At 45.6% G+C, this 22,711-nt stretch overlaps 1 protein-coding gene across 1 annotated transcript in view; it reads left to right on the top strand.

The window, feature by feature from the left end:
* Positions 1-22,367, top strand: part of Adam12 (ADAM metallopeptidase domain 12) — a 293,978-nt gene extending 271,611 nt beyond the window's left edge. The window contains exons 16-23 of the mRNA XM_051193213.1: positions 88-286; positions 2,456-2,533; positions 5,861-5,969; positions 9,405-9,540; positions 10,158-10,266; positions 12,406-12,579; positions 19,511-19,641; positions 21,808-22,367. Coding sequence (XP_051049170.1) covers positions 88-286; positions 2,456-2,533; positions 5,861-5,969; positions 9,405-9,540; positions 10,158-10,266; positions 12,406-12,579; positions 19,511-19,641; positions 21,808-21,862 — 991 coding nt within the window. The 3' untranslated portion in view covers positions 21,863-22,367. The remainder of the gene's footprint in view (positions 1-87; positions 287-2,455; positions 2,534-5,860; positions 5,970-9,404; positions 9,541-10,157; positions 10,267-12,405; positions 12,580-19,510; positions 19,642-21,807) is intronic.
* The last annotated feature ends 344 nt before the right edge of the window (positions 22,368-22,711 follow it).

Raw genomic sequence — 22,711 nt, 5'->3', positions numbered from 1 at the left:
CCACACACCCTGCTGCAGTGGCACATGGCAGAAGCCACTCCACACTGCCCCTCTTCTGAGTGTGTGTGTGTGTTCTTACCCTTCCAGGGATGCCAAGTGTGGAAAAATCCAGTGTCAAGGTGGTGCCAGCCGACCAGTCATTGGTACCAATGCAGTTTCCATAGAAACAAATATCCCACAGCAGGAAGGAGGTCGGATTCTGTGCCGGGGGACCCATGTGTACTTGGGCGATGACATGCCAGACCCAGGGCTTGTGCTTTCGGGAACAAAGTGTGCTGAAGGAAAAGTAAGAACCCAGTTCTCACTTGCATCCTAATGTAAGTCTGGAACACAGCCCACTGGAAGAGCCTGCTTAGGAACTGGGGGATGCGGCCAGTTGGTTTTCCTAAAGCCTCTCAGAATATGACAGTCTCTGGAATCCAACTCTTTGCACCTAGAAGAAAAAGTCAGTCAATCTGAGGTCCCAGTGTGACCATTGAGACAGGGATGGGATGGGGGGGGGGCAAAGAGGGGCTGGGGTTGTTTTTTCCCTTTCGCATAAGCAATTTCTTCACCCTGGGCTTCAGGGAGGCTTCCTGCCAGGAAATGACCTCAGAAAGAAGCACAGCAGTAGAGCATCTCGTTTGGGGAAAAGTGCCAGAGCTCTTGGGGGCCTGTTGTCACCTGGGCAAAATGGGAAGTCAGCTGCACTGTAGAGAAAAGAGGAGCATAGGGGAGGGAGTCAGCTGAGAGATGGAGGGGGCTCCGTGGGGAGAACAGGCAGGAGGGAGGCTGAGATGTTTCCAGAGTTTAACACAAGGCCAAAATTTTTAAAGGAAGAAACTAGGATTTTCTGCCCCACTGGTTTATGTGTGGGTAAGTGTACATGTGTATGTGTATGCTTGTGTCGTGTGTGAGCACAGGAGTGTGTGTGTGTGTGTGTGTGTGTGTGTGTGTGTGTGGCATGTGTGTCTCATATGTGTACGAGGTGTGTGCATATGCATGTGAGTGTACCAAGGACAATCTTAACTACATTCCTCAGGCATCTTTTTCTTTCTGATTTTTTTTTTTTTTTTGGATACAGGGTCACATGCTTGCCTAGCACACACTTTACAGACTGAGCTCTCTCTCCTCCCAGTCTCTTGTTTTGCTTTCGTTTGTCTTTTCATCTAATTTTCCATCAGACTAAATGATAGCAAATTAATTAAACTTTTCAAGAGAACATGATAAATCAGCTCACACTTTTGGAACCCATTTTCCCCGTGATCATGAAGTCACTCTCAGAGGTGATGGTATAGAAAGAACAGAACCCAGAGTTTCCCCTCACAAAATCCTGCATAGAACAGAGGCATCACACTCTACCAATGGCCCACAGTCCCAGCCTGAGAACTCTTCAGCCCCAACTGAAAATGAGCAGAGGACCCTCAAAGACTCATCCAAGATGGCACAGATGGTAAATAAGCCTATGAAAATGCTTCATACCACAGATCAACAGGGAAACACCAATTAAAACAACAGTGAGAGGCATCAATATCTGTGTGAATCACAAAACACACAAAATCCAGGAGCCCAGCTTTTCTCCTGAGGGTGCTCACTCTGCCCTCTGGGAGCTGTTGCGGGGAGATGACCACCTGCCCTCAGCAGCTCTACCTGGTGAATCCACTCAGTATTCTAAACCTTGAACTCTTCTTCCTTTCTCTCCACTAATCTGTGAAGTTGCAGGAGAGAAAGCAGCTGAGCACCACTGAAAGAGGCAGCCACTTCCAGCTAGCCAAGGCCATTCAGCAAATGGGAGCCTCAGCAGTGACTAGATAAACAGGACCCTGGGGAGCATTCCTGTGGATGTTGTGTGTCACCAGTGACCCCAAAGCCCTAAACAATACTCATGAGAAAACCGGTTATAACTTTTCATTTCCACTAAAACCATCTTAGACGCCATTAAGTATAAAGGAACTCAAATCAATGCTGTTCGCATTGGACAAAGTGTCAAATCAGACCCCACTAGCCATGTCTGAGGCAAATAAGTTATTATGCTCCGTCCATGCTCACTAAAATGTGAGCCTTCATGTTTTCCTTGCTTTCCCTTTCATGTTATGTATGGAGAGTGTGCAAGCATGTTTGTCTGTGACCTGTAGAAGCCAGAGGTCAACCTCTGACCTCATTTGTCTGGTGACATCCACCATGTTTTTTGAGACAGGGTCTGTCACTGGAACCCAGGGCTACTAGGTTAGGATGGCTGACCAGCAAGCTTCAGAGATCCACCTAGCTCCACCAGCACACACTACCATGCTTGGTTTTTTGTTCGTTTGTTTGTGTTTTTACATGGGCTCTGGGGATTGAACTTGGGTCCTTAGGTTTGCACAGCAAATACTTTACCAATAGAGCAATCTCTCAAGCCCCCTGCTTTCTCTTTTTCATGTTCCTGTGTGAGGGAGGGGACAGAGGTACTGAGGCATGTGCTGTGTGTCTTCCACAGATCTGCCTCAATCGTCGATGTCAGAATGTCAGTGTTTTTGGAGTTCACAAGTGTGTGATGCAGTGCCATGGCCGAGGGGTAAGTAGGATATCTCACTCCTCTCAGCCAGTCTACAGCCAGCTAATAGCTTTCAGCTTTTCTGATGGATTTATTTTATGCACATGAATGTTTTTGCCTGAATATATGTGTGCTGGTGCCCACGGAGGCCAAAGAGAGGGTTAGATTCCAAGGAGCTAGAGTTACAAGTGATTACGAGCCACCATGTAGAGGCTGGGAACCAAACCGGGGTCCTCTGCAAGAGCATCAAATGCTCTTAACCACTGAACCACCTCCCCGGCTCCTACTAGCCAAAGCTTTTTAAAAACCATGGTAGGCAGTGAGCGTCTCCTCAACCTTTCCTTCCAGGGGCGTTAACTCTCTCTGACCTTTACATAGCAGGAGAAATGTCACTTTCATTTAACAAAGAAAATCAGATTGAGAGGTAATTATCTTTTGAATTAACATTCTGTGATATGAAGAAAGAATTTTGTCATCTTCAAAGTAATTTCGAAGCTAACCTTGCTTCATGAAGGGCTCACATTAGCATTTCAAGCAGGGCTGTCCCTCTTGCTCCCAATAGCCCAAATAAGTCTCAACCAAGATACTTGCAAAAGGGATTAAAATGAGGACATCAGATCTACCATGTGTTCTTGAATGCCCTTGCCATGGGTTTTGACTACCACATGCTGCTGAGTTCTGAGAAGCTTTAGGGAAGAAAAGGACTCTAATTGTTTAAAACGTAATTTATTTTTCCGGATGCAGTTAATTTTTTTCCAATGGGATTATATTAATCTTGATTAGTTGTGCCAGTGGCTCATTTGTTCTCCTGAAGCTTTTTCTACAGAAACCATGCTCTAAATTGTATTTTTAGACTATCTAGACACTTGGTATTATGGAGGTCTTTGCAAAATCACCACCATGCTATAACCATGACAAATGGCCAGGCTGCCTCGGACAGGGGTGTTGATGTCATGTTCTGCTGACTCAGTGTCAAATGGGATCTCTTCATGTCTTCATTGGATTATCGATTTCTTTCTAATGGTGATTGATGAGCAAGTCTGGCCCTTCTGTTTTAGAGGTGAGGGTGTATCATAGTAACCTAGCCAGCTCAGAGAAAGTAGGGCAGAGACCCCTCTTGCTGGTACCTCTGGGTACATGTTGGCAAGCCAAAGCCCATATTTTGTGGCATAGCCAGCTAAGACTTAGTGTGATAGTTAATCTCCATTGTGAACTTTGTGGGATCTAGAGTCACCTGGAAGATGGGCCTGTGGAAGAGCATCTTGACTACATTATCGGAGGTGGAGAGATCTGCCCACTATGGGTAGTAGCACCATTCCCTGGGCTGGAATCCTGACCTATATAAAAAGGAGAAAGTGAGCTGAGCACAGAATTCATGGCTCTCAAATCCTTGACTATGAATGTGATGTGACCACCTGTTTCAAGCTCTTATCACCATGACTTCCACACCGTGATGGAAGCATGAGCCAAAACAAGCCCTTTTTCTTTAAGTGTATTATTTTTCAGGGTATTATTACAACATCAGAAAAGAAACTAAGACATTTGGTAACAAGTAGCTTGGCTCCAATCTCTCTGTGATGAGACCAGGCTCGCCACCAGTATCTCTAGGTAGGGAATCTGAACTACAGTTTCCTGCCACAAGCTAAGACCACCCACACCAGACATGGTGTGAGTCTCATGGTGGCTTGCCAGCAGCAGCACCTTTGCCATGTAGCAGGATGTACCATAGACACTAGAGAGCTGTCTGTCCCGCTCACTCCTGACCAGCCAAGGTTATTGTGGATACGCCAACCCTGCCATGGGAGCCTTGGCCTCACCACTAAAACAGTAGGACTGAGTTAGTTCATCCCTTACAACCATTAGAAAGAAATCTGTAACTCAGTGGTCACAGGTGCTCTGCAAAAGACAGAGTCACAGGAGTGTCCTAGAAAGTGCATCCCTGCTCCTGTGGGCTTTGTTGACTGTTAGCCTCCACAGATGAGGCAACTGGACACATGATTGGATCCTTCACAGAAGCCAGTTAGAGCAGGGAGCCATCACAAGCAAGACACAGCCTGCAGATGTTTTGTTTTCCTTCTAATAGTCATTCAGGCATGTATTTGGCCCCAGTGTTTTTAGCCAGGGCTAAACAACAAGCCACCCACCCAGAAATCCATCATCTGTGTTTAAGTGGAAGGGAAGTATAGATACCAGACAGCCATCTGGGCTCATAGTCCTTGATCTAAGCAGCTCTCCCCAGTCATCCTACCACTGTCCTGCCCCTCTCTAACTTGTCACATGAACCTTTACCCAATGTTTCCAAAGCGTAACCAGCTTTTCCTAAAACAAGGCATGCAGACTCCTGCAGCTGGGGATGTAGCTCAGTTGGTAAAGTGTTTACCTAGTGTGTACAGAGCTCCAAGACTGATCTCAAGTACCTTATAAAGTGTGCAGGGTGGGACACACCTATAATCTCTCAGCACTCAGGAGCTGGAGGTAGGAGAATCAGATACTCAAGGCCATTCTTGCCCACATAGCTAGTTCAAGATCAGCCTCGGATGCATGAGATCCTGTCTCAAAAACATTTTAAAAATGAGAAAGCCTTCTGCTCTTCATGCTCAAAATCAACTGGTTCATATTTGATGAGTTCTGTAAGCATCAATAGTGAATTCAAGCAGAAGAACCATGATAGGTAACCCTTGGCAAGTAGATGCAGACTCCTCGGTCCTTCTGTTGGAACTCTGCTCTCCCTTCGGAGTGCACTAACCGAGAACAAGGGTAAAAGCACCCTCTCCCGCCAACTTCTTCACAAGGAAGAGTTCTACTGTCTTTGCCTGTCATGTATTGTGACAGACAGGGAGCCAGGTAATGGCTGCAAGGGGCTGAAAGAAAGAGTGGGCATCTGGGGATAAGAGTAAGCTCACAGGAATTTTGGCAGACCCCTGTGTACGTCCATGGGCACCAGAAAATACGAGGCCCAGCCTAGGCCTACTTCCCCACCCCAGACTGCCAGGGTTCCTCCCTGAGCCTCCCTGAGGAAGAGGCGGGTTTATTCCAGTCATTTGGTTTTGGGCCTCTAAGCGGATCCCTCCTACCACAGAGAAGGGCAGCTCCACAGCTTTCCTGGGTTTAAAAGGAAATGAGACCAGGGAGGGGGAGCTGGCTCTGAGCAGCAGCTCCTGAACACAGGCAAGTTCCTCCTACTCTCACCTCTTCAGTTCACCGGCGGGGTGCTGTCTGGGGCTGATTCTCCTGGTATTGCATTTACTGAGTCTATGCGTGTCGCTGAGGGGATCTGGCAGAGTACCCATGTCTTGTGTGTCCTAACTCTGTCCCCTCTGGATGTTTTTGTCCACTTCTGCCCCCAAGGTGTGTAACAACAGGAAAAATTGCCACTGTGAGGCCCACTGGGCCCCTCCCTTCTGTGACAAGTTTGGCTTTGGAGGAAGCACAGATAGTGGTCCCATCCGACAAGCAGGTGAGTGGGGCTCAGCATCCCTGGGAGTGGATGCTGAGATGCCAGAGGCTGTGGCTGCTGGCCAGGCTTCCCCACAGTGGGGACTCGGAGTGCCTCTGCCTGAGCCTGAAGCTTTCGGGTTCTAAATGCTCTTGCTCTCCCCCGGCCTTCCCTTTGCCTGGATCCCCTCAATGCAGGTGAGCCATTACGTTGGCCATTTTCTCTCCCTGTGACACTTTTCTCAGCTAAATCAATGTCCACAGTGAACTACCAAATGTGTATGAATGTCACTGTCACATCAAAGGACTTCGTAAAGGGTAAGTTTTGTGGGCTGCCGCCCCAGTGCATTTTAAAACTCTGAGGGAGGAATGATAGCACCAGTACACTCGAGTGCAGACACATGTGGGTGGGGGTCAGGAGAGAGACTCTGAGACAGAGTCAGAGTGAGGGACAAGCAAGAAGGAAAGCGTGACGCCTACCTCTTAATAATAAAGAGGATGGTTCGCGCCAGAGATGGCGCAGTTGGTAAAGTGCTTGCCACTTGAGCGTGGATCAACATAAGAAGTTGAGCATGGTGGTGTGTGTTGAGGGGATGGGGAGGAGCAGCGGTAAGAAGATCCCTAGGAGGACTAAGGTTGGAGCTTAGTCAACAGGGTGCTTACCTAGGATGTGTGAGACCCTAGCTCAGTGGTTCTCAAGCTGTGAGCTTCGACCCTTTGGGTTTGAATGACCTTTCACAGGGGTTACCTGAGAACATCTGCAGCTTAGACATTTACATTATGATTCATAACAGTAAAAAAATGAGTTATGAAGTAATGAAAATAATTTTATGGTTGGGGGTCACCACAACGTGAGGAACTGCATCAAAGGGGTACAGCATTAGGAAGATTGACAGCCACTGCTCTAAATTTAATTCCCAGTATGGCACATCTAGCAGTGGGGATGTGGAGGCAGGAGGATCAGGAACTCAAGGCTCTCCTAGGCTGCATAGCAAATTCCAGGCCATCCTGGGCTCTATGCGATCCTGTCTCAGAAAAGAAATCTACAGTGTAGGGAGACTTCAAATAGAGAACTGGCTGTGGCAAGGCCTGGGGTCAGGGTGGGACAGGACAGGGATGACAGTCACCAAGGGCAGCTCCCAGGCTACAGATTGGACAATGGAGTCATGATGCTGCCTGAGACACTAACTTGGACAACTAACTCAGTAGAGGATGCCGCTATTCATGGCAATAGGCAGCCCTGAGCTTCCCAGGTGCCACTTAGGGCCTGGCAGAACTTTGAGTGATGTAAGGAACTGAAATTCCCATTTGAGGTCCTTGCTGGTCACTTTTTACTTAGAGTTGTTATGAGGCAATGGAGCCAAGCTGAAGCCCAGGGCTGCTACTAAGTCTGAGAGGAATGTCATTTGACCAAGAGACCAGCAACGATGTTCTTCCAGTCAGTCATGCATGTGGCTAGAGGAAGACTGCCATAGTAGCCCCCATAGGACACATCAGTTGAGGAAAAAGTACAGAAACAGAGGGCAGATGACAAGACATTGGGCCCAGAGCTGGGGCAGCTGCTACTTGGATCAGCAGCAGTTGAGTGCTGAAGGGAGTCGGGAAGAGGGTGAGTCTGGCTCCCAGCAGCCTTCAGGGACCGTTGGACTCCTAGTGTATGCAGTTCAACATTCCTGGTAGGTATACAAGCTAGTTCTTGTCTCCAGGACTTCACAGTTCTGATGAACTCCCAAGGAAGCCACCTGTGATTCCTAGCATCTCCCAGATTACCTCTGGGTATAACTGCAGTCACATGTATCCTGATGAGTTATGTGTCCTTCCCAGATGTGCTAAATAAAAAGGCATCAAATTATAAAAGGAAAAATACACTTAAAAAATAGCTTCAAATTTGCTATGTAGCTAAGGATAGCCTGGAGCTTCTAATCCTCCTGCCTCTAACTCCCAAGTGGTCACAAGCATGTGTACCATCACATCTGGTTTGTGGAGTTCTGGGGATCAAATCCAGAGCTTCCTGGATACATTCTACCAACTTAGCTACAGGCCCCGCTGTAAATGGAGTTCTTAACTGGTGTAGTTAATAAAAACCTTGAGTCAGTTATAGAGGAAAATGCTGAGCGATCAAAGAAGGGGTAAAGCCACCATCATACCTTACCTCCTTAGCATCTCAACAGATGAGAGAGAATTAGTTCCTGTTTCTCTCTGCTTATACCCTGTTTCTGCCCAGCTACCTTACTTCCTGTCTGTCTGTCAGTCAAGACCTACAGACCTCCATGATTACCTAGTGGCAAGCTCCATTCTCTGACTTTCAGATACGCTTTATTTGTACAAGCAAGATATCACTATATCCAGCCTCAGCCCCACAGGCAAAATTTCATAAAGAATTTGCACACCATCTCCAAACAATAAGGAGCTTGCCCTCAAAGGCAGTATTAAGTCCCTAACAGACTGAAACCAAATCCAGGGGTGGGAGATATATTATCTATGATTTATTAAAACTTGCATTAGGATTCAGGAAGAAAATCCAGCCTCAAACTATAGAGAACAGGCAGTGGTGTGCACACCTTTAATTCCAGCAGCCCTAGAGTTAGATGGTGGTGGTGCACACATTTAATCCCAGCACTCAGGAGAAAGGCAGATGGGTCTCAGAGCCCAAGACCACCCTTGGTTATCAGAGAGTGAATCAGAGCTCACGCCCTTAACCTCGGGATTTGAGAGGTATAAAAAGGTAGAGGCATTCAATCTGAGAATTAGTCCCTAGCCAAGTTGAGAGCATAGCAGTCTGAGTGAATCTGAGGAGCAGTGAAGTTGGGAGCAGCTTGGGGATCGCCTCTTTGATCAGAGCTGAGGTAGAGGTAAGAGCTAGTGGCAGGCCACTTTGCTTTTCTGGTCTTCAGCTTTGAAGCTTGAACCCTGTTTATCCTGTTACACAGGAGTAACTTCATTTAGGCTGATATTCTTTTCTTTCTCTAATTTGAGATGGCCCAAGTTGTCGTCTCGTTCAAGAATAAATATATGAAAGAAAGAGAAAAGAAATTACAAACTGACATGTAAAAGGAGCCTAGAACCTAGGATCTATGGGAAGGGGGTCAAGGGTGACCTTTGGGGAGCGCCCATCCTGATAAGACGGTCCCCTGGGACTTTGGGTAGCTCCTTGATCCATTCTGCTGTGGTTGTGCCTAGGGGAATCTGTGTGGTCCAGTCAGGGTCCCACCTAGCAGACCATGTCCCCGCATTAGCAAGTTCCACAGTTGTCACAGATGAATAATGGTGGCGTAGACCAGAGCTCAAGCACGACCTTTGAAGAGAGACTAATTTATTAGGATGTCATTCAGGGATTTACGTGTTCCCTTTCAGTTTGTTCCTTTCTAGCTCGCTGTGCCATAAATGTCACAGCGCGTTGTCTTCTGTATTTTATTGGAATGGCCTCCTCCCCTGAGCCAAATGTATTTTGTTTCAGATAACCAGGGCTTGACTGTAGGAATCCTGGTGAGCATCCTGTGCCTGCTGGCCACTGGATTTGTGGTATATCTCAAAAGGAAGACCTTGATGCGGCTGCTGTTCACACATAAGAAAACCACCATAGAAAAGCTGAGGTATGTCATCTCAAGAAATGGTGGCTCAACGTTTGGCTTCTTGCTGTGTCACCCTCAGCAAGGGAGGGAGGCAGATTTTCCTGGATAGTGTAACACTGGGTCTTTGGGTTTCTTTTGTTTTTGCTTTTGTAAGTGTCTGCCAGACCAGCTGTCTCTTTGACTCTCCCTTCAAACTATGTGCCATCCATTACATAAATAAGCAGGGTGTTGGTGAATTCCATGGATGGGTCTCCTCTCATCTTTGCATTAGCATTTTTTACAAGGCATGTGGACACTGGAATGTGTTCCTCAGATGGCAGAGCTTCAGGCCCAAATGTGCTTGGAGACACTATTGCTGAAATGCCAGCTTCATGCAAAACATCCCCTATGCACCCAAAGCTGAGTTTCTATGGTTTTCAGTTAACTAATTTGACAGAGCAATGGTTAGAGAGCAGAGGTCAGTATGCATTTTTTTTTCAATTTATAGACATGGTAGATCTTTATTTTTCCCCCTGCATGATTGTCCATGGATTTTTTTTTTAAGTGACAGTCTAAGTATCACCAGGAATAGAATATGAGCAGTTATTACCAAGAAGGGGTTAAAGCCCTTGCTTAGCAAATGCTGGGTTACCTTGCAGGTGTGTACATCCTTCCCGGATACCCAGTGGCTCTCACCTTGGCCAGACTCACTCCACCTTTGGAAAAGGCCTGCTGATGAGCCGGCCACCACATTCCAACACCCCAAAGGTAGGTTATGAAAGGACTTAGTATGCTGTAAAGGCATGAGTTTTACAGAACAGGTTGCATGGGAAAACAGGGCTCCATTGTGCCGATGAAATGGTTAGTCAGCATATTTGGTTCACCCATACCCCACTGACCCTGCAATGGTCAGGGCCCAGCGGTAAGCCCCAGAGCAATCACCTGAGGTCCCTAAAAGATTCATAAGGCTATCAATGTCCTCACATAGTGTGGTGTGTGAATATTACAAACCACAGTCAATCTCTGCAGTATCCTAGACCTGCCATGTTCTCAGCAGCCACGCTGGGAATGCAGCCAGGGCAGACTCCTGCTCAAGGGGCCTCCAGCTCTGTCTAGCTGAACTTTCTGAACTATGTCTAAGTTCTGCTGAGCCTCAGTTTTGCCCAGAACTGTGGAATTCATGCCCACTCTATTCTTTTAAAAAGCTGTATCCAGTGGTTCCACCATGTCTCAGTGTTTGGCTTGTCCACAAGAAACCTTAAATACTCAACTCCATGATAGCTTGAATGTGAGTTGCACACTTGGCCTCTGGGTGGTGGTGCCAGGTGGGGGAAACTTCAGGACATTGAACCTCCTGAAGGGAAGTTGATCTCAAGGCAGGAAGTGGGGATTTGAAGGCTGTACTAGTCGTCCCTGTCACTCCCTTCTTCCCTCCCCATCAGATGGTTCTTTACACACTTCTATCATGCTATTCTACCTAAGGGCATGGGGCCAGGCAATGACAGGTGGAACCTCTGAAGCCGTTAATTAACCTTTCTAAACCTTCCTTCCAAACTGCTCACACCAGGCACTCTGACATTAGCGATACAATATCTGACTGATGCAAAATCGGACAAATTAAAACAGGGAAGAAGATAGGTGCCAAGAAATTAGAAATTACTGAAAAGGATATTGTTATCAATTCAGCAGGCAACACACTGTTTTGCTTCTCTTGATCTAAAAAGTAGAGGCTGGGCTTCTAAAAGGGAAACTATCACTCCCAATAAATCCACCAGCTAGAAAGGTATGTTTTATGTGAACCAAAAACCAAGAGCTAAAAATTGGAAATGATCCAAAGGTCTATCAATAGGTGAAAGGTTAACAGCGGCATATTACACAGTGGTTGATACTCAGCAAGGAGACAGAGTTAGCCACCGACTCACGTAACACTGAGGGCAAAGCTCAAAGTAGCCTTTCCAAGCCAGAGGACCTGTCAGAGAAGGAGCACACATCCTAGGGTAGCATTTAGGCACGACTTTAAAACATGAAAACTCATTTAGAATGACATAAAGGATGCCAAGGTCTTGGGCAGAGATGAGGGAGGCAAAAGTGACAAGGAAGCTCTGGGTGACAGACACATTGTTGTGGTGGCTACAATAGCTCCAGGAGATGGACATCAGTCAAGCCAGACATGGTGGAACATTCCTATACATGAAAAGCATCGTTAGTCTAAATCACAAAAACACAATGAAAAACAAAGAGTTGGGTCAAAACAAAGAGTTGGGTCAAGAAAAGAACTACTTAATTTTGCATGTTAAATATATCGGTTAACTGGGTATCACTCATGCCTCAAGGAGAGTTGTTTATAAAAAAGAGTGTGAAGCACCAGGTCATGCTGCCTCTGCTCTGGTCCTCCTTCAAAACACAAGGGAAGCTTGTCCAGAGATGAGTACCTCACTTCAGGAGCAGGTAGTTCTCACATTACCCTTAGCCATGTGCACACTAAGCTCATGCCTTCTTTATAATGTCCTTGTGATTCAGTCTGTGTCTTCATACTGGGTACCTCAAATTTTTCTTTCACCTGTTACTTAAACCAGCTGGAAGATTGAGTGATAGACATGGAATCTTCTATATAGAAAAGACTAGCTTCAACCTCTCGGTCCTCCTGCCTCAACCATCTGAGTGCTACTATCATCAGTTTGATTTATAATGTTCATTTTTTAAAAATCTATATAAAAACATCTCTCCAGTCCAGATGTAGTGGTTGCTTCCTTTAGAATTTTGCGATGTAGATAACTAAATACAGTCTTTGTATGGACACCACAGACTTCCCATTCCCACGTAGATGGTGGTCACAGACTGGTTAACCCTGTTCTTTCCTTAGAAAGTGAACCCCATCAGAACTGACTCTCTGCTTTGATCATGCAGGAAAGGCGGTCCCTGCAATGCCAGAACATCGACATCAGCAGGCCCCTCAACACTCGAGCCATCCCTCAGCCCCAGTCACCTCAGCGAGTGCTCCCACCTCTCCACCAGGCCCCACGTGCACCCAGTGGCCCTGCCAGGCCCCTGCCTGCCAATCCTGCACTCAGGCAGGCCCAGGTATGCCTCCTGTGCTGACTTGGTGGGATGCAGTTCAAATCCAGGCTCTGATACTTCTAACATGTGAATGTGGGTAAATTGTTTAACATAGTGGCTGCATGAAGTGGAATTGGTTAATCAGATGGTTAACAGAGATAATCCACATACAGTGCCTATACGTAATTTTTAAAATATTCAGTTGTTTCCATGCCCATGTAATTTATCATCTAAGCCAGGACTTAAAACTTTTTCTACTGTGAGTGCTTTTTACCTGAGGAATTTTTATAGGACTCTGGGCATATAGATAGGAAATAATGGGAAAAGGTTAAAGTCTGTATTTTCTGTAACTAAGCCTTTGTTTCTGGGGGAGCAAACAACCTACATAAAGTAAAAGCATGGCCATTCCTAACAGTCTTGAATTTGAGATGAGGTGACCTTGTCAGTGTTTGTCAGTGGTACGTGATGTGATCGTTTGCATTGCATGTCCAGAACCAAGGCTGTAGTGAAGCCATGGGATGTGACATGGGCAAGCACAGCCAGACCCCCACAGATTTAGTACACCTTTGGCTTTGAATTTGCTTCTGGTTGCTGCGTGTTGAGTTAGTGACCCACAGTTGAAGAAGCTGGGATTTCAACTATAATATTTTGAGAACAGTTATGGCTACTGTTGGCAATATGAATAGTAAAACAATCATTTTTAAATGCTATTGTTATATTTTCCTGTGGTGTTATTTTTTAAACATTTATGATTGCATCTTTAACATAATTGATGTTATTCTCTATTCACATAACTTTCTAGACCGTGTTTCTGCTTTGTTTCTATATACTTTGCCAGTGCAGAGCCTGTAAAATGTTCTTTTAACAGCAACATGCGGCTTGGATGTGGAATAGATTTTGAAGTGTCTGTAAGTCAGTGGATGTGTTTGATAGCTCTGGATTTTGTTGTTTTGGTTTTTTTTTTTTTTTTTTTTTTTTTTTTTTTTTTTGCTTTTTGCGCTTTATGCTTTATAAACAGTTCTTATTTGGAGGAGGATCTGGACAGATACATTTTGGAGTTCCTTTAGGGAAGATACAAGTGAAATATCAAATTGAAAACACAAATCTTTAAGTGGCTGGACAAAGTTAAATGGTTAGAGTATTACATATACTTAGGTTCTCATATTGATACCTGCAAGGTCATGATGAGAAAGACAGAGATTAGGCATTCCAAAGCTTTCTGCCTAGTAATCAGTTCCTGAGAAGAGGGGTGCTGAAGAGGCCAAGGATTAATGTGCCTGGGCCCATCAGTTTTTGTTTCGATTTAAACATTTCTTAGTATCTGATGTTCATTTATCTACAGTGTTGTCTCCTCTGCATTTTGAAATTTTGGGCTGGGTAAATGTTATGTGGGATTTCCTTGGGCTTTTGTGGGAGGCTCAGCATCACTGATCTCTCTCTCTCTCTCTCTATCGACAATAACACTTGTAATCATGTTTTCATTATTGCTATCTCCTGAGGGCCAAAATTTGCCTTGATGGAGAAAAAACACCTCTCTGAAAATCAATCCATCTTTGTACCAGTATTTTATTGCTTCAAGAGGAATGTAGAATCCCTAGCTTTTAGGTCTCATTGGCCTCCTTTTTAAATGACTTGAAATCATGGCCTTTGAAGCTAGAAAAATGCCTCAGAGGTTAAGAGCACTTGTTGCTTTTCCAGAGGACCTGGGTTCAATTTCCAAAACCCACATGACTTCTGCAGGCTTGCATGTGGCGCACATGCACTTGGACACATGTATACATGCAAAATATTTTAAATGGACTTTATGGGCATCAAGAGCCACTTCAGATGGAATTTTTGCTTTCAGCCAAACAGACTCTTTAAAACCAATGAGGAGTTGATTATCTGAACTCATACATTGATCCTTTCAGCTTTTCCCCCTTCCTGGTGTTCTATATCTCACCATTTCCTTTCTGCCTGAAAGACTTCGATTTTAAGCAAGCCTTTTGTTGGCATACTATTAGCATCCCTTTGTGTGGGGATGTCTTTCTTATTCATGAAGGATATTTTTGCTGGGTATAAGAATTTTAGATTGCCCTTGGGGAGGGGTTCCTCCCATTTCATCTGTACTCTGAAGTGATAAGAAACCCACCAAGAGTTCTTTCTGTGGTCTCTGCTCCAGGAAAGTAATGTCACCAATCATTTGATGGGGGCGGGGGTGTCTCTGGGGTTGAGCTGGAATAAGAATCGTATGTGGTCAAATTATTTGTTTTTCTGGACATCCCTTGTCCCCCCAGGCTTATCACTACACAGAGGAGGCTTTCTTGAGTTTGTTTCTATTTCTTTGGACCATTTTGTTATGTCCAGATTATACGTACTTGCACATTTTATTTTCTCGTTCTTCCTTTTATACATCCTGGCCTGGGCTCTAGCATGCACCTATGTGCACACAGAAGGACCCACCACTGGGTAGTTCCTTGTTCACTGGGTAGTCTTTTTCTCTAATTTTCAATTTCTATCAATTGCTTGATGATCTTTGTGGTGCAAGTACCAAAAGGAATAAGGTAAGCTATGGTTCTTCCATCTTGTCACAAGCTCATTTCCTTTTTTCTGTTATTGCTGGTAACACTCAAACTACTTTATATCCAGCAGCTCTTTATGGGGGGGGGGAAGCTTTGACCTTCAGCTAATTTCTCTGTCCCAAGAACTTGCACCCTGACAAGTTCCAAGCAGTCAAGAACTGGGCACGGTGAGCTCACAGCAGTAAGCTCCATGTCACTGCCTAAGCAGTGTGCTGTGTGAATTATCCAGTGCTGCCCATAGCTGCTGCTTTTTCTCTTTTAACTTCACTGTTGAAGGTCTCCTTGGCTGACATAAATAGAAGTTTCCTTTTTGAAGGAATCCCTGTGCTTATTATTCTATCTTGACTTCTGACATATCAGGAACTCTGGTTTTGAATATTGAGTCAATGAATCTTTCCTTTTATGGAGCTCTCATTGCTTGCATGCTCACAATGCCCTCTCCCACTCACTACCAGTTAAGGATCCTTGTATGGTGTCTTCAGTGTGTTTTGTGGACTGCTGACAGTTCTCTCTTCCATTTGTTTTTCTGGCCTGTCTTGCTGTATCTTGCTGTAGGGCAACAGGCATATCCCAAACATGGCTGGGCTGTGGACTTAATTGAGAATCTGACAGGAGCTGTAAACTCCAGGCTGTGCACCAATGCTTTTCTTCTTCTCCCCTCCCCTCCCGTTTCCCTTCTCTCCCCTTTCTCCTTCCCTTCCTCCTCCTTCCCCTTCTCCTATTCCCCTTCCCACCCAACCCCCATCCATTCAGAGACCCCCATCCACTCAGAGGGGCCAAGGCCTTTGGGGGGGAGTTAACAAAGTCTGGTATACCAAGTTGAGGCAGGATCAAGCTCCTCCTCTTGTATCAAGGCTGAGCAGGGTATCCTACCATAGGGAATAGGCTCCAAAAGTCAGTTCATGGTCCCACTGCCAGCACCACTCACCCAACAGATCAAGCTACATAACCGTCACCTATATCCAGAGAGCCTACTTCGGTCCCAGGCAGGTTCCCCAGCTATCAGTGACAGGAAAAACATTTAATTGGGATGGCTTACATTTTCAGAGGTTTAGTCCAGTACCATTATGATGTAACATGGTGGCGTGCAGGCAGACATGGTCCTAGCGAAGGAGATGAGAGTCCTGTATCTTTACCTACAAGCAATAGGAAGTGGTCTAAGTGTCACACTGAGCAAAGCTGACCTCAAAGCCCACACCCACAGTGACACACTTCCTCCAACAAGACCACACCTACTTCAACAAAGCCATACTTCCTAATAATACCACTCCCTATGAGCTTATAGAGTGCAACTACATTGAAACTACCACAGGCTGGAAAGTCAAGGGCTCAAGCCCACCCTCTTCACCTGCAGCATTAACAGTGAATTTTTGTCTAACAGTTGTTAACCTGGTGTCTCTTTTTTGCAGAGCACCCGAGCTTTGCTGCAGAGAGGTTGGGAAGAGAATGTCATCCTATTAAACCATGGTCACCCCCATTAAGCCAGGTCATCTGGTGTCCATCCAAAGGTCCTGACTTGATTTCAGGGTTACTCACTGTAGACAAGAATCAAAGCAGGACTTGGGTTTCCATAACGACTCGAGTTTTCTTAAGGGGACAGATCACCTTCAGTCTTCTTCCTTCTCCTTGTGCTATGTTTTGATTCAATAATATCTTACTCTTATAGTTAACTGATCCTTTTAGGGAAGATGGCAAGTACTCATTTTATTCTATCATTGGAGAAAGGGGGGGTCACAGTGGCCCTGCCTGCCATGTTTCTGGCTATGGAAGACCCACTGGTATGTCAGCTTTGGTCAGTTCCATGATGTCTGCATCACTTTGGTGGTAACAGTTACAATCTTATCCATGGTCATGATTTCCACAATATTTTTAAGCCAGAAACAAACTCACTAGTTACAGTGAGCTGTATTAACGTGATCCTAGGACTTCAGTGGCAGCTCTGGCCTTCTGTGGTGATAGGCTCTAATCTTCCTATATGGAACCCTCAGGTAGTAGGACATAGTTACTGGAACCCTCAGGTAGTAGGACATAGTTACTATTACAGACTATGTGCAAGATGATAACAGGATGATGGTCAAGGAAAAGGGGTTACATTTTGATTTTGGCATGTTTGCTTTCAAAGCTGGGAGGAAAGGAGGAGGGATGGAACGTGCAATTCTGCAATGCATTGCTATCTGCTGGAACACAGATGGAAAGCAGAGATCCAGGACCCCATGTGACAGGCATAGAGGGACTTTTCTCCACAACCTGAGGGAAAAGGAATTATGTTTGAATTACAGACTAAAACATGTACCAGTATGAAGTTTCCTTAGTTCCTACAAGGGAGGCTGCATTTTACAAGGGCTACACCTCATATGCAGATATCTAGACTAGACCATGTCCTGACCATGGCAAAGGGTCAGCATCTTACATGTTTGTAGTTTTATCACAGGGATGAACATACAATTTGTCCTCAATGCTGAGAGCCATCTGAGAACATGATGAATAACAAGACTATGAGCATAAATTGAGAATATCTCAGGCAAGCCATAATTATCTTCTAAGTCTCTGTGATAAATCCAAATGCATTAAGACAGACTGCAACATATTTTCTTTCATACCAATAAAACCCTGGTGTTATCTTTATTGCAGGGACTTGATACTTAGTCATATTTAGCAGCAAAATTAATATTGCTTTATAAGGAATGATTTCATAACCTGATTCTTTTCGGGTTGAGTGCATGCTTTTGTTTTGTTTTTGTTTTTGTTTTGTTTTGTTTCATTACACATGGACATTGTGCTCACGGTTTTCTGTTCTGTGATGAGAATGGAGCTCAGTTTGTGTGTGGCCTTCATTACCTAGGGTTGCTAGGGTGAAATCACTGTCAATCACAGCTGTCAAAAGGCAGCAGCTCTTATTCACGGGTGAATGCATGCCAGGTCCCTGGCTAAGAGCTTTACTGTGTCAATCTTCATACCAAACCTGATGGAAGGCTGTTATCTCCACACATGCCCAAAAGCTCAAGACCTGAGTGTGCATAGTCGGTGTGTTCCTTACACCTACCTAGGGTGAGGTTTGTCTATATGCTAGAGCTTTCTCATATTTCCTTTTATGAAACCTGATATAGACATGTTACCTGTATGTCTGGCGCCTGTTCAATGACTCTCTCTGAGTCCAATCTGTCTATTGTTCATTCTTGGCACATCTCCCATACAGCTGTGGTTTGATGGCTTCTGTAGGAGCTCTACCATTTTGCAGGGAGCTGTTGGATGGTGGACATGGTGTTGTATCCTCTGAGCTGTAGTCTGTAGTTCAGGAGATGCGATTTTAGTACAAGCACTGTGGAAACATCACAAGCATTTGAAGTCATATTTAGATCATGATGGACACATGGTCTACTAAGTCCTGAGACAGGGCAGGCTTTGTGTGACTTTTAAAATGTGTTTTGCTGTGTAGCATCAATGGCTGGGACTAGAGGTGTGCCCCACCATGCCATAGTCATGAAAGTGAATCAGTTCATTTAATTACCAGGACATCCTATGCTATGGGAGACTCTACTCCACTCCTCGGGGTCCTTCCCCTGCAATGACAAGACTTAGAGGGCAAAGTGTCATGCTGACCAGACCTATCCGGGGCCCCAGGAGAAGGTGGACAGCATTTGTTGATTGGCACTCTCCAGGAGGTGGCTCAAGGGGACTTTTATTTCCATGAGGCCTTTAAAGCTTCCATACAAATTACTGCTGGTATAATAGTTATGTATGTGCTGGGAACATCTTACATGTTCTTTTATTTACACATCATAACAGGGATACAAGATAGGTTACTCCATGTCCCAGAGAGGTAGACTTGTGAGTTCCACATCAGTGGCCTTGGGATGTAAACTCAATGTAGACTAACCCTCGGGTCTTGCTCTGACTCCTTGGCCAGTAGCACATCATCCTGCAGTGTCCTCACAAATCTGTATCTGTCCCAAAAGTCATTGCAAGGCTCCTTTCCACAACTAGTACAACACACTGTACAGATTACAAAGCAGCCAGACTATCTTTTTTAGATCCTGACCCCAGAAGGACAGCTGTCTTCTGAATCTTATGCATCCCCAGTTCACCCAGTTCTTTATAAACCGGAGATTGTCTGAAGGCAATATATCATGCCCTGCCATCCACTGTACCCCTAAGACCTGTGAGATCAGATAACCCACATATGAGTGGACCTATGGGAATCTCTTAAGTGTTACAGAAAATTCCACATAAAGGCTGAAACCAGACCCTACTTTTTATTGTGGAAGGGTTATGCATCAGAGATGAAGCCAGGCCTATATAGCAACGTGTACTGCCTTCCATAATATTGCTGGGTCCCAGGGTCCAGCTCTAACCACAGAGCTGAAGAGTCACATGTGATCTGTTGTCTGTTGCAGGGCACCCACAAGCCCAGCCCTCCTCAGAAGCCTCTGCCTGCTGATCCTTTGAGCAGGACATCTCGGCTCACTAGTGCCTTGGTGAGGACCCCAGGGCAGCAGGAGCCCGGCCTTCGTCCAGCCCCTAACAGGTGGGTGTCCTCTAATGGTGTGGGGTAGCTGAAGTAACCACACTGAAAGACAGGTATCAGGTGTTAAGCCATGTTTCTTACTTTCCCCAAGCATGGGAAAGATGGAAAATATGTGTTAAAGGAAACAGACAATGCAACCTATACCTGTGCATGCCCAAACATCACCCCGGGGCTCTTGGCAATGGCTCACGTACTTGAGAGATCATAGCAGGATGAAGATGACCCAGGAAAGATGAGCTGCTAACAAGGGCCCAGCCTGGTCTCCTACAGGCACCAAGGAAAATGGTATATCTGTATAAAGGCAAGACCTCTACCACCCTCACCAAGACCTGTTCTGCCTACTCCAGGGGCTGAGATCCTAGTTCAGGTCAGGAGATTCTGGAGAAATGAGGCCCAAGCAGCTGCTCAGTATGGTGACCCTGGGGACTTCTCTACAGCTGAGTGGCCTGTGTAGACTTATCTCTGGCTGTGTTCAGCCCCCCCCCTTCCACAAGGGATGAGGTAGATGAAGCCCAAACTCTACTTATGCGGGGAGAGGTAACCCACAGCCATACTGAAGCTGGCTCATGCCTTTACAGCCTAGCCAATAATAAATATTAAAGTATCTGAAGTTGCATTTAAAACAGGGTAATAAATACTAAGGCATTGCTCCCAGACACTCGCTGCAGGGGTTGCTCTCATCAGGCATCTCTAGGGTAGAATCCATGGCCTGGCTAGGTGCTCTCCCATCTTCCACATTGGCTGGTGCCACGGTGTCGCTGGGACCATTGACAACATGGAAATCAGCTAATGCTGCAGCTCAATCTCTTCCTCAGTGAAATTATTTCCTTGTGGGTCCTGTGTTGTTTTGTTTTTCCTCACTTCTTGGACTAGAACATGCTAAGCAAGTGCTATATACCCCCAGCCTTGGGTCTCCCTAGTAGCCCAGGCTGACCTGAACCTTATTCTTTACCCTCCTTTGTGATGGGATTAAAGGAAGGAGCCACCATGCCTGGCCAGCAGATCTGTTAAAATCACAACCCTCTCTCCTGACTCACGTGCCCTCCAGCAGGCTGTGAGTGCTGCGAGCTAACCAGAGAACCAAAGGTACTGACTTGTTGGCCAGGCTGCATGCTTTGTAACTCCCATCTCTGCAGGGGAAGACACACGTCACTGAAACATTACAGCTCTTGGGAAGAATGTTGGCCTAGGAAAGAAATGGCTGCCTCATAAATCTCAGAGATAATGCTGGTCAAAGGGTCAGGACAACAGTCTAGTTCACCACTGTGGAAACGCAGAAAAAAGTCGCATAGCATTTGCGTTACTTTTTTATATTCTGCTAGATAAAACTACTACAGGGACATGATAGGGCTGACAGGGGAACACTCCATTCCAGAATGCCCACGCAGTGCCCTGCCTAACCTCTACTGACGGCAGCATGGCTCCCCATCTCTTGAGCTGTGCAGTGTGATCAAGTAGCCACTAGGCATGTCGGAGATGGTTAAAAATAAAATTGAAATAAGCCAAAGTGTAAACATGTGCCGCCAGATTTTGAGCACTTAACCTTGCCCCGTCGATTCTCCCAGCGCTTAATGCTGATTGCATACGAAGATGGCGAGACAGCAGTTAAGACAGAGTTCACCTATGCCACTTGGTTGTTAGAAACAGAGTCTGAGGCTGGAGAGAACAGCTCCAAAGTTAACATCACTTGCTGTTCCTCTAGGGGACCAGAGTTCAGTTTCCCACACTCACATTGGGTAACTCACAACTATCTGTAACAGTCCCAGGGGGAATCAGAAGTACCCACTTCTGGCCTCCACAGGCACCTGCACTCACAACTCACACGCAGAGACATACAGATAAATAAATCTAAAATGAAAAACTAGGAATTACCTGAGTGATTCCTATCCATTTTTCTGCAAATGGTGCTGTTCTAGAATCAACTCAAGCATGGGTGGCAAAGCTCCAGAGAAGGGAGATGTTCTGTCACCAGTCACTAGGAGTTCTGCAGTTAAGTCCTTGATGTGATCTACATTCTCTCCCAAAAGCTAGTCTGGGGGGGGGCAGTCAGTGGGCCCACCCGGTACAGCGGGAGACTCCTTTCCAAGCTTTTTTCTGTCTATACAATAACTTCTGAGAGTCTGACTGCAGTTTTGTTTTCTCCTCTCTGGCTTGCTCTTAATTCAGACCTGCTCCCAAGCATCAAGTGCCTAGATCTTCCCACAATGCCTACATCAAGTGACAAGCAAGACCAGACTGGTCCTCAGCAGTGAAGACAGAAGTTTGCACTATCGTCAACTCCAGCGGAGTGATTTTTTTTTTTTTTTTTTTGTACCAACTTTCAGAATTTTTAAAAGTGTTTAAAACGCCATTGTTTCCAGAACTTTGAGCTACTGCTGTTGGTGCTGTGCTGTGGTGCTTTGTGTCCTTGCTCAGGTACTTGTAAGTTATTAATTTATGCAAAGTGTCTATTACTGCGCAGGGCGCCGTAGCAGGCATTTGTACCATCATGGGTTTTTTTGTTTTTTGTTTTTTGTTTTTTTTTTTTTTTTTTTTCCCCAGAAGGCTTCTTGTGCTTTTCTTCTTCTGTTGGACTTGAAATATCCTGCTTGATGGGATCCAAGACAAAAATGTTTACTTTCTGTTTGAGGCCTTATTGGAAAACAGCTCTCCCAACTCCCAAGGCTGTGTTATAGCACCAGACACACAGCTCAGGAGACCCCAAGCAGAACTGGAATGGATCTTTTTTTTTTTTTTTTTTAATCTCCATCTTGGGCTGTATGTAGCCAGGGACTTCTGGAAGGTCTTGGGCCTTGGATACTGACAGAGCTTCAGATCCTGCACCCTGAAGCTCTCAGACAACTGGTAGAATCTGGCTCTGGCCAGCAGCTTTGGAGAGAACCTGGGTACAAGCAAGAAGGTGTGGCTACGCCAGGTTAGAGACTGGAACCCTAGTCCAGGTAGACATTTGACTTTGGGCTGAGCAGCCATGAACACCTTTGGAGGGCAAAGAAGTCTGTGGTGCTGTACAAGGCTTTGCTCCCAGCCAGCAGTAGGCTTCTCTCTGGCTGCCCTTTTGCTGGTGTGGGCA

Source organism: Phodopus roborovskii, unplaced genomic scaffold (genome assembly GCF_943737965.1).
Source record: "Phodopus roborovskii unplaced genomic scaffold, PHOROB, whole genome shotgun sequence".
Taxonomy (NCBI): domain Eukaryota; kingdom Metazoa; phylum Chordata; class Mammalia; order Rodentia; family Cricetidae; genus Phodopus; species Phodopus roborovskii.
The sequence above is the reverse complement of the archived record's forward strand: the minus strand, read 5'-3'. Positions and strand labels throughout refer to the sequence as shown.